Here is a 17,105-nt window from a genome sequence, read left to right as displayed (position 1 = left end):
TTTACCTAGAATGAATAGTATTAATGCTGAGAAGAACTTTTTGCTCACTGCTGCTAAAGTAATGTGTTAGACTTCTCACAGGTGTTTAACTAAATAAGAAATAATAAGGAATTTATGAAGTGGATAATTTCTGTTCTAAAAGTTTATGTTATGCTATTGCCAGCAGTTTAAAGTTCCTTTATATCTGAGATGGAAAACTGAACTCCTGCAAAACTCTTTTCAAATCTAGTTGCCTCTGAGTTGGAACTGTTTTATGTCTGCCAGCAGCATGTAGTTTAGAATAAATATTGTGTATATATATTTATATAAATAATTACATATATATAGAAATTGAACAGGCACTGTAGGTTTATTAATGTATTTCATTAAATGACAGTCTTTGATTTCATTTTCTTATATAATTATATGTCAGCATTTCTTTCTAAATATTATAGTTACAGAAGGAAATATTGATATTTAAAATTATAGTTAATACATCTGCTTTCCACATATGTGGCCTTTTTGTATCTGCAATACCTGGTTCAGCTGAAAAAAAAGTTACAAATGGAAGCATTTGTTTTATCTGAGGTCACAAACAGAATAGTTGCTGAGTCTTTTGGCTTTCTGATTCTCAGTAATATTTTCAGACAGCCTTCATTTTGTTAAATACAGCTTTCAGGCAGAGAACAAGAAACCAGAAGTGTGGGGTCAAATGCCTTCTTAGCCTGACTAGCTTGAAGATTTTTTTCACTTCTGAATGTCAGACTCCTGAATGTACTGATACTGTCACTTATTTGCATTTTGCTGCAGCTGCTGCTTTGATTCATTTGGAAATTATTAATCCTTGGATCAATGTATTTTTTCATCAAAAAAATCCAAAACACAGCACCATACAAGCCTACAAGCCTCTGCAAAAAAAAAAAAAAAAAAAAAAAAAAAAAAAACGCAAACCAAAACAAAAAAAAAAACCTCTATCCCCTCCATCCCAGCCAAAACTATGGCAGGGAATGATCCTGTTGCACAGTAACATCATCAGAGAGAAGGTTCTTTGCTGATTAATGTTAATACTTTTGAATATTTAAATACTTAATATTGAGTTGTCATCAGGGCAGGAGCTAGAATACATCTGTCCTTTCTTCCTAATGAGCTCCCTCACAAGTTCATCATTAATTCATGCTCATTCTTTGACTTTTTCAGCCAGTGAATCTTTAATTGTTCTGTAATGAAAGATCAAACCCAACCATCTGACTTTCAAAGTGGCTACATTAACCAATATGCTTCTGGAGAAAAGGAATGGCATTATGGCTCCTTTAGCCACATCTTATTTTGAACCTGCTTGGTTAGACACTTTCTGATTTTGATTATCAGAACAGTATGGAGTGAAATATTTGCAGGGGACATGTATTATGACTGTGATAAAATTTACTGACTACCTCTAAAGCACAGAATCCAGTGACATTTCCCTGCTCCCAGGTTTGGGTCTGAGGCAACACAGTGCCCCTCTACTGATCCTTGATTTCATGGGAAGAAGACATGTGAATGAGATTTCTGTAAAACAGCTATCACTTTAGGAACAGAAGGATCCCATGGGAGTGGGAGCCCATTAATTTTGGCAGATGCTTTCACGACATCTGGAAAGATAGCAAGGAAACATCATCAGATATGACCATATCCCAGATTCTTTTAAACACTGCTTTAGTTATCTTTAAGTTGAGCTGTACCAATTTGCTGGCTTCTGTGGAAAGATTAATACACAGCATGCTTGCATACCTTATTACCAAAGTTTTGTTCTACAAAGATGAGTTCTCTGTTCTGTGCAGAGAGCCATTAATTAGAATTTTTCTTATTGCCTATAATCTCCTGCTGCATAACTGTAGAAATACCACATTAAATGGAATTATGTTTCACCATCAGATGCTAGCAAAGCAAATTTTCTTTGGAGTGTGAGCATAGGGGTAGAACTTCTTGCCAGGGATACCATGGACTCTTCCTGAATGTTGTAAGACTTCTGTCTAAATCAGCCAAGCATGGCATTTGCATCCTGTATTCATGCTTTTCTGACAAGTTTGATTAAGAAGAAATAAATGCTGTTTGTTCTTTGCCTTTGGGGTTTCATATAGTTGTCACATAGAGGGCAGACAGGTATTAGAAATAAACCACTAGAAGTTTCACACATATTTGCATGGCTTAAGGAAAATGTCTGTACAGTCCAGCATTAAAACAGTCTAAAAAATTGCCTCACTTCAGGTTTCACTGTGTGCTTGTGAAGTATATTAAATATCTGTTAAATATACTAATTTATGCTCTGCACAGTTTTGTGTTGTTTTGTTTTGTTCTCAGTACAAAAACACTATCAATAGTATTGAAAACTTAAGCATTTATTCTAGGGTTAAAAATTTCACAAGGTATGAGATTACTAGATTTTTCCACATTGAATTTATTTCATCTAACTGTAGATTCCATTCTAGACTGCAAATACAGCTAGCAACTCTGAAGAATGAGGGATCCATCTGAAGATAAGTGCATGATAAAGTGGACAGAAGTTACCTTCTCTTTAGGGTGCTGAGTAGAGAAGTATCACCTTCTTTAACCTGGCAACTCTCTTCCTAATGCAGCCCTAGCTACTGTTGGCCCTCTTTGCCACAAGACCCCGTTACTGGCTCTTTTTGCTGCCCACCAGCACACTCAGCCCTTTCTCTGCAGAGCTACTTTCCAGCTGTTCAGCTTCAGTGCTTTCTGGTGCACTGGTGCAATGCAAGACTTTCCATTTCCCCTTGTTGAACTTCATGAGGTTTCTCACTGCCCAATGGAGGTGCAGTACAACCATCTGATGTATCAGCCATTCCACCCAGTTTTGTATCATTAGCAAAGTTGCTGAGTGTGCCCTTTGGCCCATTGTCCAGGTCACCAAAGAAGTTAAAGAGAGTTGAATCTGGTATTGAGCCCTCGCATACAACACTACTGATTTGCTTCCACCTAGTCTTTGTGCTGGTGATCATGAACCTATTAGCATGACTGTTCAGATAGTTTTCAGTCTACATCACTGTCCACTTATCAAGCCCATATTCTGTAGACTTGTCTGTGAGGATGCTATAGAGAAAAGTGTCAAAATTCTTACTTAAGTTAATTAGCATCTGCTGTTCTCCCTCCCTTTATCTACAAACCTAGGAACACCATTGTGGAAGGTCATAAGGTCATTCAAATAATATGTAGTGGAGTATTTCCAGAAGTTAAATTGATCTTGTTATTTTTAATGTCATTAGTGTCATAAAGGTAATTTTTAGTGTGCATTTTCTGTCAGAAGAGAAAGTTCTAAAACCCCTATATGGTTACTATATATACTGCTGTAAATCTGTAGAAAAATGTGTTGTAAAGAGGAAAACACATGGTAACACTCACTGCAGACCAAATCACATACTGAAAAGATTTGTTAGAATATTCTTCTACTTCAGAGCTAAATTTCATCAGAGTAGATGATCCCTCTCTCTCTCTCTCACCTCCCAGTTTAAATTGCAATAAATTTGATATAATAATGCCAAATAAATTTGCATATTCTCTGTGGGTATGAAAAATATACATCTACCCTGAAAATGTCTTCAGAATATACTAGTAATGGTATGAAGTGGTACATGCTGCAGTGTTTTATGAAGAAAATAACAGGCAACCTAGTCTGAATAAGAACACTTCTGCCATTGTTTATGCTGCTGTTAATGTAATAGCTGAAACCCCAACAACCCTCATTTGAAGTCCTGATATTGAAAAAATACTATCATTTTTTTCTCGCAGCTCATTGTGTGTTTAGTCTGGACATTTCAGTGATACAAAGTTTTTGTGTTTTTTTTTTTGTTGATTTTTTTTTAATGGAGATGGGGTTGTTTATCTTTTATAGATAGCTGGCCTGTATTCATTATTCCTGCACTGTTTCTCTCTACTTGCTCTCATTTTGGATTTGAATCTGTGTCATGTTTCCTGAAATGCTGCTTTTAATATCTTTGTGTAATAGAATCTGACTCAGCAGGAGAGAAATTGTTACCCTCTATAATCACTGAAAGGTTTTATCCATTTTTAGTCATTTTATATTGCTCATCTTTTGTTGTTGTTGTTGTTGTTGTTTTTTTAACTAATGTCAACAGTTGCTTATTACATATATTTATGTATCATTCCAATACTGCCAATTGTTATCAAGTGTTGAAGAAGACTATGCGAAACTTATCCATTTTGAGCTGATTGTGAGTGTACTTTACAGGGCAGAACTTAGTAATGCCTTTTGCACTGGTAGGAATGGGGCATAGTTGTTTCACTTCTGTGAAATAAGTGCTAATAATAAAAGCATCAGTTAGTGGTCCACTGATCATAGAATCTCCACTGTTGCCAGCAATGGGGAAAATGAACTGCTTTGGCACAGTAGAAAATCCCAGAGATGCTTATTGGTGATGCTTAGCAACAATTCTACAGCTCGAGTGAGTCCAGTGTTCCGAGTATAGCTGAAGGAGTCTCTTTCTGTGCAGGATCAAGCCTGCAATTGACAAAAACACCACAGTTAACTGCACCTTATTAGAACATTTTCATTTGGGGATATATCCAAGCATACTTGATGATCTCTGGAGGTCCTTCCAACCCCTACAATTCTGTGATTCTGTGATTCTGTGATATTGGTCATATCCTGTGAATACAATGCCGTGTATTCCCTTTTATTAATAAATAATGGAGTTCTGTTTCCATCCCATATAATCTAATGACTTTTCTTAGTATTAAAATATCTTAGAAAATTTGTTTTCCACTTTCCAGACAATTATGTTAACTGGGAAGTATTTTATCATGTATGTCTCCAAAAGGTTAATTTCTATGGTTTGTATGTGGATTAAAACACATGGGAAAAAAATGTTTTGTGAACTGACAAAACGTTTTTCTTCACAGAGCAGCAGTTTCACTAGTCTTTGTCCACTTATATCTGTATAGTGTTTCAAATCTCTGTTTCTGGCTGAGATCATGCTCTACTTTCCAGAAGACCCATGAACCTCTTAGTACAGCAAATGCTAGTGAGACTGGCTGGGTGGAGGAAGTGGGCAAAGCTCAGCAGTCAGACCAGAAGTAGCTCAGTGTAGCTCAGTAGGTTGCCACAGGCAGTTCAGTTCTGTCTTCTGTGCCAGCCTGTTGCTCTAAAACAGAGGCAGTAATAGTTAGGAGCTGGATTCAGGTCTTCACTGCAGTTCTGTGCAAGTAAGTGATTATGAAATTTCTACAGGGGAAGAAATTCTTGAGATCATTGAATCATAAAATCACAGAATAGCCTGGGTTGAAAAGGGCTTCAAAGATCATCTAGTTTCAGTCCCCCTGCTACATGCAGGGTTGCCAACCACTAGACCAGACTGTCCAGAGCCATATCCTGCTTGGCCTTGAATGCATCCAGGGACAGGACATCCACAACCTCCTTGGGTAACCTGCTCTAATGTATCACCACCCTCTGAGTGAAAAACTTCCTCCTAATATCTAAGCTAGATGAACCTAGGGTTGATTTTTAAGATTAAAGGATGAGAAATTCCTAGTTATACAAGTAAACGTGAGAAAGATAAGATGGTTTGAGATGAGTTACTCTTTTAATTCTGTGTTATTTTTCTACCTTTATTAGGATTATCAGGAGATTTCTTGCGTTCTGGACGATATTCTGCTCACACCATTAATGGTGCCTGGTCACCATGGTCTGCATGGTCTCAGTGCAGTCGTGACTGCAGTAGGGGTATAAGGAATCGCAAACGGGTCTGCAGCAATCCTGAGCCCAAGTATGGTGGCCTTCCTTGCCTTGGTCCATCTCTAGAGTACCAGGAATGCAACATTTTGCCTTGTCCAGGTAAGAGTCAACTAGAACAAGAGAAGTATTTGAAAATATAACTTTTCTTCGTGGCGTGATTTTGGTTGTTTATTTGTTTCAGATGGTTAAATCAGGTTTTGTTTTAAGTAAATTATGGCACAAATAGTTTATCTGTAAGCCTATTTTATTTCTGAGGAAAATAATTAGTTCAGTCCAGTTTAGCTTCCCAAAAGTTTACATGGAAATTTCAGTGATTATGTTCTATTTTAGGATGCACATTCATGGTAACTGCCTATGAAAGTAAAACCCACTGTATTTTACAATGCGGGAATATCTTTAAATAAGGTGAATTCATATCTAAGACATGATTGATGGATAAATTCCATGTGGAGAAGTCTTTTTCTTCTGTTGCTTTTCAGGAAATTATTTTTATTTGCCTCTGGCAAGAGATTTTCACAAGTTTGCTCAGTAATGTCTTCATACCCAATAGAACCCCCAAAAGTAGTTATATTAAAGTGGATTTGAGTAAGATTCCCCAGTAATGTCAGTTTACCATTAACAATATTAACAGCTATGTCATCTTTCACTTTTGAGACTTTGGTCGTAAGAACATAATTTCAATAAGTAATCTTTTAAGAGAAGAAATTCATTATGGGAATGCTGGTATAGTCTTAAATTCAAAAATACCATTTTCATTACAGTGATTGCTAGAATTTTGAGATTGCTGGCTTTTGAGAATAGAGCCTCTAGCAAATAGAGTTCAGCACTGATCACCATAATTGCTGGTATCTCAATCAGGCCTTGGATTATTCAAGGAATTTTGAGATTCTCCTTCACTGAAGTTTTTTTATAATTCTGTAAAAAGGACTGCAAGTGCAATACATGTTTTCAAGAAACTACTTGGAGTTATAAATCATTTGTGTATCTCAGAGATTTACAAAGAAAAAGGCATTTTGGTTCTAGTGACCTCACAACTGTCATAAAACAGACATCCAAATTCAAAGGCTTTTGTGGGGAAAAAAAAAAGAAAGAAGAACATAGTTGAGAATATATGAAGATAAGAAAGTGTAATTTGAATAGGAGGAAGCAATTCAAGGTACAGAAAGTTATAGAGAGAGAGAAGGATAATGAGTGAGAAGGTCTTGTTTTCCCCTATATCAATACAAAAATTTAGAAATAAACTTTCCTACATCTGTAATTGATTAATTATGTGTAACTCTGCCTTTCTGAAGGAAGAAGGGATGTCCTTGTATTTAGTTTATTTCTTCAGAGACAAATTTCATTTGTACTTTTAGTGCAAAGAAGATTTGAACAAAAAATGCACAGCTTGAATGAAGTATTTAGATATATGATAGCCTGCAAGGAATCATGAAGGTCCTCAGCAATGAAGTTGTTATCTATAATTAAAAAGAAATATAAGGGCCTCAGTTAGATCTCAGATAAATATGAAGGCAAAACATTCTAAGTGGCAGACGTAATTTTTCCAGATGACTTGGAAGAAAAAAAATGATTGCTGAATAAGGCTTGTTCATAACTCATATTTTTTATTAATTTGTAGAAGGTTATTTTTTTAATTGGAAAACTGTATTGATAAAAATAAATTCTGGTAAACATGAATATCTGCTATGGCACATCATGTAACCTCAACAAGTCAAGAAATAAACAATACATAGGTGAAGAGCCTTTCATCCAGCCTGTGCATACAAACCTGGCAGACTCCACAGAAGGGGCACAGAAGAAATCAGGCAGCAGAAAAACTTGTTGGTGGATCTCTTTTTAACTTATTAACCATTCCCCTAGGTGACTAGTTTTTATTTCCCGGATGCCTGTATTCAGGACTAATATATAAAGTATTCTTACCCAAGCTATCTATGCAAGTTTCTAAAACATTCTTTTTAGGCTTTGATCATACAGTCCTTGCTGATGATCATGGGAAAGATAGATGTGGATTCAGATCTCATCATGGTATTAATTTCTCACTTTCAGTAGGCTATAGCTAGAGATGCAGGGACTGAGTGAGAGTAGATATGTCGTGCCTCTCTTGTCACAGAGGAATAAAATAAGAACTCTGCATGATTCAGTCTTGTCTGTGTAGTAAAGAGATGCAGACAGAAAGGAAAAGGAACATGAGGGAATTTTGTTCTGACCATGATGCAACAGAACTGGCCATACTAATAGAAATTAAAGTGCAATACAGAAGAATTTGATACTTTGAAAGGAACTTGAGTTCCTTCAAGGTAAGGACCACTTCATGTGTTCCTTAATAGAACCCATTTATTTATTTATAATCCAGTCATTAACTGCTCAGAAATATATAAGATAGTAGGAAGGAGTGAATGGGCTGTCAAAAAGAAGCATTCCTGTAAATTCTGGCTTAGGTTCTATTTTTCTACCTATTTTGCTTATTACAGACAGGATGAAATGCTTAAAATGAGAATTGATGAAAAAGATGAGTGATAGAAAGGTATACTGAATAATGTTTAAGTCCTGCTTAATAGGACTTCATGCACCTAAATAATTTAAGTTGGCTCAATGACATTCTGGAGGACTAACACAATGAAAAAGCCCATGGAGCAATAACAAAGTGCACAGGGCTCTCTTGTCTAGTTAAGTGTCCTGTAGCACAATTTTAAATATACATAATAATAGCCAACAATTTATTATTAGATGTGCAACAGGATCCTATAACTCTAAAAAAAAAAAAATACTGAAGCCAACTAGAAGCTGCCTTCAGCAACTCAACTCACTCCTAAATTGTTCTTGAGGGGAGAAAGAAACTACTAATAAGTTTCTCCCAGTTTGTAGCCAGGGAAATGATACGTGCTGAAATGTGGATTGTTAGGAGTTACTGGGCAGATCAGTTTTTGTTGATTGTACTCAAAGGCTAAATATATAATGGTAAATTGAATAGTGCCAGAAATTTACCAGAAATTAATTGTACCCAAGCCCAGGAATACAATTTGTCTACATTGTGCAAGTTTTAGAATGTTCCCTCATACAATTTTGGCTTCAACTAACTAGATTGGTCTGAAATAAGCTGTGGAAATAATCTGTAAGTTAGTGTATAGTAAGGCCTATTTCTACTACTTAGTTTCCAAGCAGCCAGTTTTGAGAGGCAGGAAAACTTGCACTAGCAAATTGTGTTTTGGCCCTGTGCCTCATCTCCTTTTTTAGGGCTCAGAGATACGCTGAATCGAGTTGAGCTGGCAAGCAAAGAACAGTCTCAATAACTATAGAAAGAAACCGTGAATGTATTTCTGCTTTCTTTTTATTACTGATATGTGGTCACTATAGAAAGAAGGGAACTATACTCACGCATATTAAGCTTTTGTTAATCTTCACTGTTTGTAAGATATTCACATCATGAAGAGAAGTGGGTGACGAAGAACATTTTTTACATGGTAAATTCAGCAGATTTACAAACATTACAGGAATTTATTAACTAAATTACATATTTTCCTGGAAATAATAACTAATGTAAGACATTTTGTCTTTGTGTAGCTCACAACATTACATATCTGTCCACTTATTATTGTAGGAAAAAATAATTTTTTTCTTCATCGTTGTTTTTCTTTGCTTCTTGCTGCCTTCTCTTTCCTTCTTTTGCACAGAGAGACCAAAGTGCCATTAATAAGGAGGCTAAAGACATGCCATCTGAGCTCTTTGAGGGAGTTTTATTCCCTCTACTACTGAAATCATATTGGTGGATCAAGGAAAAGGATGTTTATTGTCTGTGATTTGGAACTCTGACCTCCTTGCCAGTAATTTGGGATTTCATCAGTTTACCTTTGTTATCACAGCAGTTTTAGTTTGTTTTAGAGATGATGTTCTGTTTGAGAATTACTGAATAAATTAACTGCAAGCATTCATGTAATTCATGCATCTGTAAATGTGCTAATAAAATAGTTTCATACATATATGACTTCCTGAAATACCACCTAAGGTACATATGCATCCCCTAGCCAATTATTGATCACTGCTTTTTTCTTCTTTATTGCTTTAATTATTTTTTCCCTTTTTTAAACCTACAAATAGGCCATGAGGAAACAAAGGCTTATTTAAAGAAACAGGCAAAAGTGCACCACAGTAAATTCCTAAACCACAGGAAAAAAATTAGTCCTGTGGCAATAAAGCTTGTCTCTCAGGCTGCTAATGCCTATCTTTCCATACACTCTGATCTCTCTAAGCTTCTGTTTCCAGTGTGGAGAGAACTGCTGTTTGGAAGCAACCACAGTTCTTCTAACCTACAAGTCTCAGCTGCAGGCTTAAACCCAATTTGATCCTTGGGTTTTGTTGTTGTTATGCCTTTCCTAAAAGCATTAGTTTGTCTTCTGTGTTTTGCCCTGCATTAAAAAGACTGTTTCATCTAGCTCTGCTTTTATGAATGAAAGGTAACTAGCATCGCAGAATCAAGACTTTGTCTTTGCAAACTTTGATGTCAGAATTTCTCTTTTCCACAGTAAAACACACGCAGCTGTATCTCACAGGAAAAAGACTAAGTGATATGGAATGGGATGATCTCTGGGTGCCTGGATGGGAGCAGTACTCTGTTAGGTCTGTTAACTGCACACCAGCCAGTGTCCCTATATTTATTTTTCACTCAGCTGTTGTGAAACAGATCACTTGCATTTCAGTGGAAAGTACTGCGCTTATATTTATATTCCTTCATAGAAAAGATTGACCTTTCTCAGCTTTATTTATTCTCTTTTGTTGTGCTTTCAAAAAGATGAACATAAAACATTATAAACCTTAACCACAAACCCTAAAGAATAATGTTATTGGCTATTTAAATTTGAAATTAAACCAGACAGTATACGAACAAGGCTGCAATCCTATTTGTGCTCTCTTGAAAGAAGATGAGGCCATTGTGTCATCTCCACTTCCTTTGTCATTCTTATAAAACCCGAGTGCATAGCAGGATATCCAGTTTAATAGTCTCTTGGAAATTCTCCAGTAATGTGAATTTTTTATCATGTCCCCAAGAGGTCATGTTTCTATACACTGTTTTTCCCTGGAACAACCTCTTCCCCCGACTTCTTTTCATTATAGTGAAGAAATATTTATTAACCACGACACAGTCAGTAGGAAAAAAAGTTCTTACTTAAAGGAAGAAACAACATTGTTTAGAGCTCCCTGCTAGCTGAAGAGGCCTATTTCTAAGAGGGACCAACCTCAGTAATTGTCAGGAAATGCAGACAGTTTGTGTCTTTTATTGTGGAACTTCTTTAACTACTTTCTTTAGTCCAACAGCTCCACAATCTGCTTTGTAAGTGTGTGTAGTGACTGCAGTGGCTGGAACTTTCCTTGCAGCTGTGTATTTTTCCTCCTATAAGAAGCAAAAATAACATTAAAGACTCCATGACAAAAGGGGAAAAAAAAAACCAAATGGTGCTGTGTTGCTAAGCGACTTTAACAAAAGATGAAAGAGACCACAGAACTCTATTTAAGTCTTGTAAAAACTGAAGAACTAAATACCCATCCCTTTGATCTTATTTAGCAATGATGATGCTTTATCATCCTCTGTTGCTGAGAAAGACAAGTCCTGAAGACAAACAAAAGAGGTAGTTATGATAGTCCTTGAAAGGCTTAGAAATTTAGGAGGGTAAACTGTCAGTAAGTAGTTGCTAAGAAAAGCAGTTGTAATTACACTGTCCAGCTTAACCATGATTAACATTCTCTGCTATATTGTGTCTGCTCTTTTCCATCTTCCTCAGTCTTGCTTCTCCCGTTACATCCTGAGGCTTGTGGTGTAGCTGGACCACCATAGCTGTGGAGTGTGGTGACATTCCTGGATGTCACATCAGTATCTTTATTGTTGTTCACCTACGGATAGACAACAGACAGCAGTTTCAAATGCATGCACGTTTTGTAATTTTCATTCTTGCTCTTGAAAATTATGTAGAAAATGTTGGGGATCACTGCCTCTATTATACTGGACAAGATAGGAAATGTTTGCAGACAGTTTATCTCCTATGTAGGCAACTTGTGTCTGACATTTGATTTCATAAAGGTCTATACAGTGCAGTGGGAATCCATCTGGTTGTTTATTTGAGCTAGTAGAGGATCATTTTAAGTTTCAAAATTAAAAAAAAAAAAAAGAATAAAAGAAGGAATATCTGGAAAGATAAAGCTTGATATCTTATGAAATGAGTTGCTGGATAACAGCTTCTTCTTTTATTTGGCATTATTTAAAAAAAAAAAAAAAGAAAAGAGGGCAAGTTCTGATTAAAAGATATCATGTCTTGTCTTGAAATTGTTAAACAATTGCACGGTATATTTCAACAGCACTGAGGACTAATAACCTGCAGCTTGGTTAGGATGAGCTTGCATAATACCACATTACCAGAGTTATCACAGGCGAAAAAAGATATATGAGTGAGAAAATAAGTGAGGCACTCTACTGAGATGTGGTATTTATATATTATAGGTAGCTTAAAACTCTCTCATACATCTCTATAGCTAGATTATTTGGCTTATGAAAATATCCTGGAAGAAAAAATGTAGCAGTAATTGAATTCCTTAATAATAAAAATAATGCTCTCTGCATTACAGCCCCAGATTTCCCAAATCCAGTCTGACCAGCCAGAGACTAGATACATTACTTGCAAGAGTTTTTACTTTTACTCACAGAGAGAGTGCCATCTCTTTCCTTTCTTGATTGATTGAGAGAATAAAGTGATTTATATTCAACAACTTTGTTTACAGGGTTAGGATGCTAACAGTCTTAGGTATGCACTAGTGAATTAGTTTGATTAGCACATGAAAACCTGAGGGTTTGCTGTATCTGAACTTAAGTTCACAAATGCACATATATGTTTCAATATCAAAATGACTACATTCTCCTAGCTCGTTTTAGTCTATTTTGCAGTCTTTGCTTGGAAATCATTGTGTCTGACTCACCAGCTGCATTTCTGGTATACAGTGCAATCAAACTGAGTCTTTTTTTTAACATTTTACACTCTCTGTATCTTAAGATTAGATTTGGAACTTCCTCTGTGCTTGTAGAAGATAATTATGAAATAGCTTTTCAATAAACAAGTGAAAATGATTTTAATCCTTAAAAAGCTCTTTGATTAACTGGATGGAAAGAATAAAAACTAGTCCCTGCGAAATGTTTTATAAGTGTCTTGGAGACTCTAGTAGCAATCTTTCAATGAAGCACAAAATCAAGTCTTACCAGGAATGTCCTAAATGAGTACACTGCAAAAATTGTGAACAAAAAATGTGTGCTTACTTTGTATCCTTAAAAGCAGTCAATATTAAATTTTTCTCTCCTTTGGTAAAATGCCAACTGCTGCTCTGAGTGATGGAAGGAAACAAATGCAAATGCTATGTGCACTTCAGGGTCCTGTAATAAAAAATACTTTACTTGTAAATTGCCATTGCTACACATAAGGTTTCTTCTATTTATGTCAGTTAAATTACGCACAGTGTGTTTCCTGTGATTGGGTGGAGACATGTCAAATAAATTCCTTACTTAATAATAAGAAGGCAAATGTAAACCTTCTTATAGTAGTTTGAAAAGAAATTCATTTTTGCAAGATGTGAATATTTTGGAAGTTTATTTTTCTTCTTTTTTCCAAAAATTAAAAGAGAGGTAAAGAAAATACTGACGCTATTTGCAAAGGAAAATGTATGTGTGACTTTGTCATGCGACTACAGATAGAAAGACTTTGGCAAATGGGCCAAATAGGGCTATAAGTAACAGAAATACATCCTGGAACAACAGCTTTAAGGACAGTGGCTGGACAAAGTTTGGTGAAGGCAATTAGGTCAACTTTAATTAAGACTTGTCCAGTGACCATGTTTTGAAAGTTGTCTTCTCAGAAAACAATGGGGCTTCTATGATATCCAGCCTAACCTTTTGAAAACTGTGTCTGTAGATGAAGAAGAATTTGATATATCTAAATCAGTAAATATTAATGGATTTTATTAATTTTAAAATGTTTCCAAAAACATGTCTTTGAAATTTAAAGCAGCAACTCCTTTTTGACATTCTTCTGTTGCTTTTTGAAACTACTGGCATCATTCTGCCACTGCTATCTGTGCTAGAGCTATACTGTAGCGGCCCATCAAACCCTAAAACTGTTTGATCAACTGAAATGGATTGTACAGCTAAACAAGTCTTACTTGGGTTATGAAAGAAAATCTGGATTCTGCAGTCTTCTTTTTTGAAGGAAAAAATGAAATTAGTTTTACCTTAGAACTATTATGCTACTCTCTGAAGGCATATTAAGTGAATGAGTAATAACGTTAGACTTCCCAATATACTACTGGATTTTTAAATATGTGAATTTAGTCATTTTGTGATATGGTATCATGATACGATATGGATTCACTTCATTGGCTTACATTCAGTAGGAACTAAAAATGTCCACTAATTCATTAGCTAGAAATTAGATTCACAAAACATGAAAAGGACAGACTGGATTATATAATATAATAATAATATTGCATAATATCATATTTTGTGTCTTTGCAGTGGATGGAGGCTGGTCTTGCTGGTCATCTTGGTCAAAGTGCTCAGCAACGTGTGGAGGAGGACATTACATGAGAACCCGCTCCTGCACCAATCCTGCACCAGCATACGGAGGAGATATTTGTCTTGGCCTGCACACTGAAGAAGCCCTCTGCAACACACAGCCGTGTCCAGGTACAGCAAATAAGCACATGCAGCTTATGTATGCCACAGAGCACATCACTTATAGTTGAGCAACATATTGTTCCTTGATCTATTATTTAGGAGCAAATCTTTTCTCTCCTTTATTAAGTGCACAGTCAGCTTTTACATGCTATGTTCACAGTAAATTAAATGTAGGTGTGCCAAGAAGAACATGAAAGGCTTCTAAAAGTACCTCAATCAGAAAAGAAACGTCCAGGAAAGCATATCCCTCCTATTGAGTGACACAAGCAGGCTGGTAACAACTGATGAGGAGAATGCTGAGGTACTTAACTCTTTTTTGTCTCCATCTTCTCTGATAACTGCTCACTGCACAGCCCTCAGACATTTGGTTTGATAGGAGGGGATTGGGAAATCAACATCCCTCCCACTTTAAGCGAAAATCAGGCTCTTGACCACTGGAGGAAACTGAACATCCACAAGTCTATGGGTCCCAATAAGATGCATCCCGGAGTCCTAAGAAAATTGGCTGATGTGGTTACCAAGAGACTCTATGGTATTTCAAAAGTCTTAGCAATTAGGTGAAATCTCTGATGACTGGAAAAAAAGGAAACATCATACCCATTTTTAAAAAGGGTAAAAGAGATGAGCCTGGTGGCTACCGACCTGTCAGTCTCACCTCTGTGCTGGAGAAGATCATAGAATAGATCCTCCTGGAAGCTATGCTAAGGCGCATGGAAGACAGGGAGGTGACAGGGGAGAACCAGTATAGCTTCACCAAGAGCAAATTGTATTTGACCAACATGGTGGCCTTTTATGATGGTGTCACTGCAATAGTGGACAAGGGAAGAGCCACTAATGTCATCTGTCTTGACTTCAGTAAGGCCTTTGACATGGTATCCCACAGTGTCCTTCTCTCCAAATTGGAAAGATATGGATTTGGTGGGTAGACTGTTTGAAGGACAGAGAACTGGCCACAGGATTGAGTCCGGAGAGAGGTGGTTAATGGCTCAGTGTCTAGATAGAGATTGGTGATAAGTGGTGCTCCTCAGAGGTCAGTGCTGGGGCCAATACTCCCAATACTCTAATATCTTCAGCAGTGACATTGACAGTGAGGTCAAGTGCACCCTCAATAAGTTTCCCACAGCTGATTACCCCAAGATGTGGGTGTGGTTGACACAGCTGAGGGAGCAGATGCCATTTAGAGGGATCTAGACAGGCTTGAGCAGTGGACCAGTAAACCTCATGAGGTTCAACAAATCCAAGTGCAAGGTCTTGCTCCTGGGGTGAGGCAGCCCTCATTACCAATACAAATTGGGGGATTAAAGGATTGAGAGCAGCTCCTGCCAAAAGAGACCTGAGGGTACTGGTGAATGGGAAGCTGAACATGAGCCAGAAATGTGCTCTCACAGCTCAAAAAGCCAACCGTATCCTGGGCTGCATCAAAAGATGTGGCCAGCAGGGTGAGGGAGGTGATCCTGCCCCTCTACTCTGCGCTGGTGACACCTCATCTGGAGTACTGCGTCCAGATTTGGAGTGCAGGAGAGATACAGATCTGTTGGAGCATGTCAGAGAAGAACCACGAAAATGATCCATGGAATGGAACACCTCTCCTATGAGGACAGGCAGAGAAAGCTGAGGCTGTTCAGCTGGAGAAGAGAAGGCTGCAAGGTGCCCTGATAGTGGCCTTTCAGAATCTAAAAAGGAGCTAGAGGAAAGAAGGGGAGAGACTCTGTGGTGATAGAACAAGGGGAAATGGCTTCAAGCTCAGAGAAGGTGGGTTTAAGTTCCTTATATCTATAAGGAAAAAATCTTTTATAGTGAGGGTAGTGAGGCACTGAAACAGGTTACTTAGTGTGGTTGATGCCCTATCCCTGAAGACCTTCAAGGCAAGGATAGATCAGGCCCTGGGCAACCTGATCCAGCTGTAGTTGTCCCTGTTCACTGCTGGGGATTTAGACTAGATGGCCCCCAGAAGTCCCTTCCAACTCTAAGGATTCTATGATTCTAAATAATATAATAATAGAATATGGCCTACATGAGACTACCTCTTCCTTCCTTGTTTGAAAATTACACAAGAATTACAATTTTAATTATCATCTTCTGGTTCTGAATGAGCTAAAATATTGTAATATTTGAAGTGGTTCTTGCAACCGATTGGGAGACTTCTAATAGCACTATCCTAAATAAGTGCCTTTGTTATAATACTAAATGTTCACATCAATCAGATTGCTGAGATTGCATATTCAATAGCATGCATATTACAAGGTCTTTCAAGTACATAATGCTTTATATTAACCTTTGTTTAAGACTTTTTTTTGTATAAAATGGAAAGCAAGCTTTAATGCTCTTTGTAAAATAAATACTTCATCTTTGGATGTTAAGGGGCAGAGACTTCATATTTTTAGATCACTGCAAAGTACCTGGTAAATGAAATGTCTCAGCACTCCTGGTGGTTGTATAATATTATGGATCATGACCTTTTCCTTAACTCTGCTTTTTGAACTATACTAAAGGAACCTGAATTTTTAGTGAAACGTAAGTCAGAAGAAGAGAGTAAAATTGCAGAAGAGCAGATAAAGAGTGAAAACACAGTAGGAGAGTTTGTTTTCATTTACTGTTGATTAATGGATTATAGGCAATAGTAAAAGGAGATAAATAGCTTCAAGGAACTGGCGTCAGTGCCAGGTTCTATCT

The 17,105-nt window shown here is 36.9% G+C and overlaps 1 protein-coding gene across 6 annotated transcripts in view; it reads left to right on the top strand.

The window, feature by feature from the left end:
• Window positions 1–17,105, top strand: part of SEMA5A (semaphorin 5A) — a 313,513-nt gene that overhangs the window by 281,772 nt on the left and 14,636 nt on the right. For all 6 annotated transcript variants that reach the window (XM_048939888.1, XM_048939884.1, XM_048939886.1 and 3 more), the window contains 2 exons: window positions 5,609–5,827; window positions 14,271–14,441. In XM_048939888.1, coding sequence (XP_048795845.1) covers window positions 5,609–5,827; window positions 14,271–14,441 — 390 coding nt within the window. The remainder of the gene's footprint in view (window positions 1–5,608; window positions 5,828–14,270; window positions 14,442–17,105) is intronic.

The sequence above is a fragment of the Lagopus muta genome, chromosome 3 (assembly GCF_023343835.1).
Source record: "Lagopus muta isolate bLagMut1 chromosome 3, bLagMut1 primary, whole genome shotgun sequence".
Taxonomy (NCBI): domain Eukaryota; kingdom Metazoa; phylum Chordata; class Aves; order Galliformes; family Phasianidae; genus Lagopus; species Lagopus muta.
This window is presented reverse-complemented; position numbering and strand designations above follow the sequence as displayed.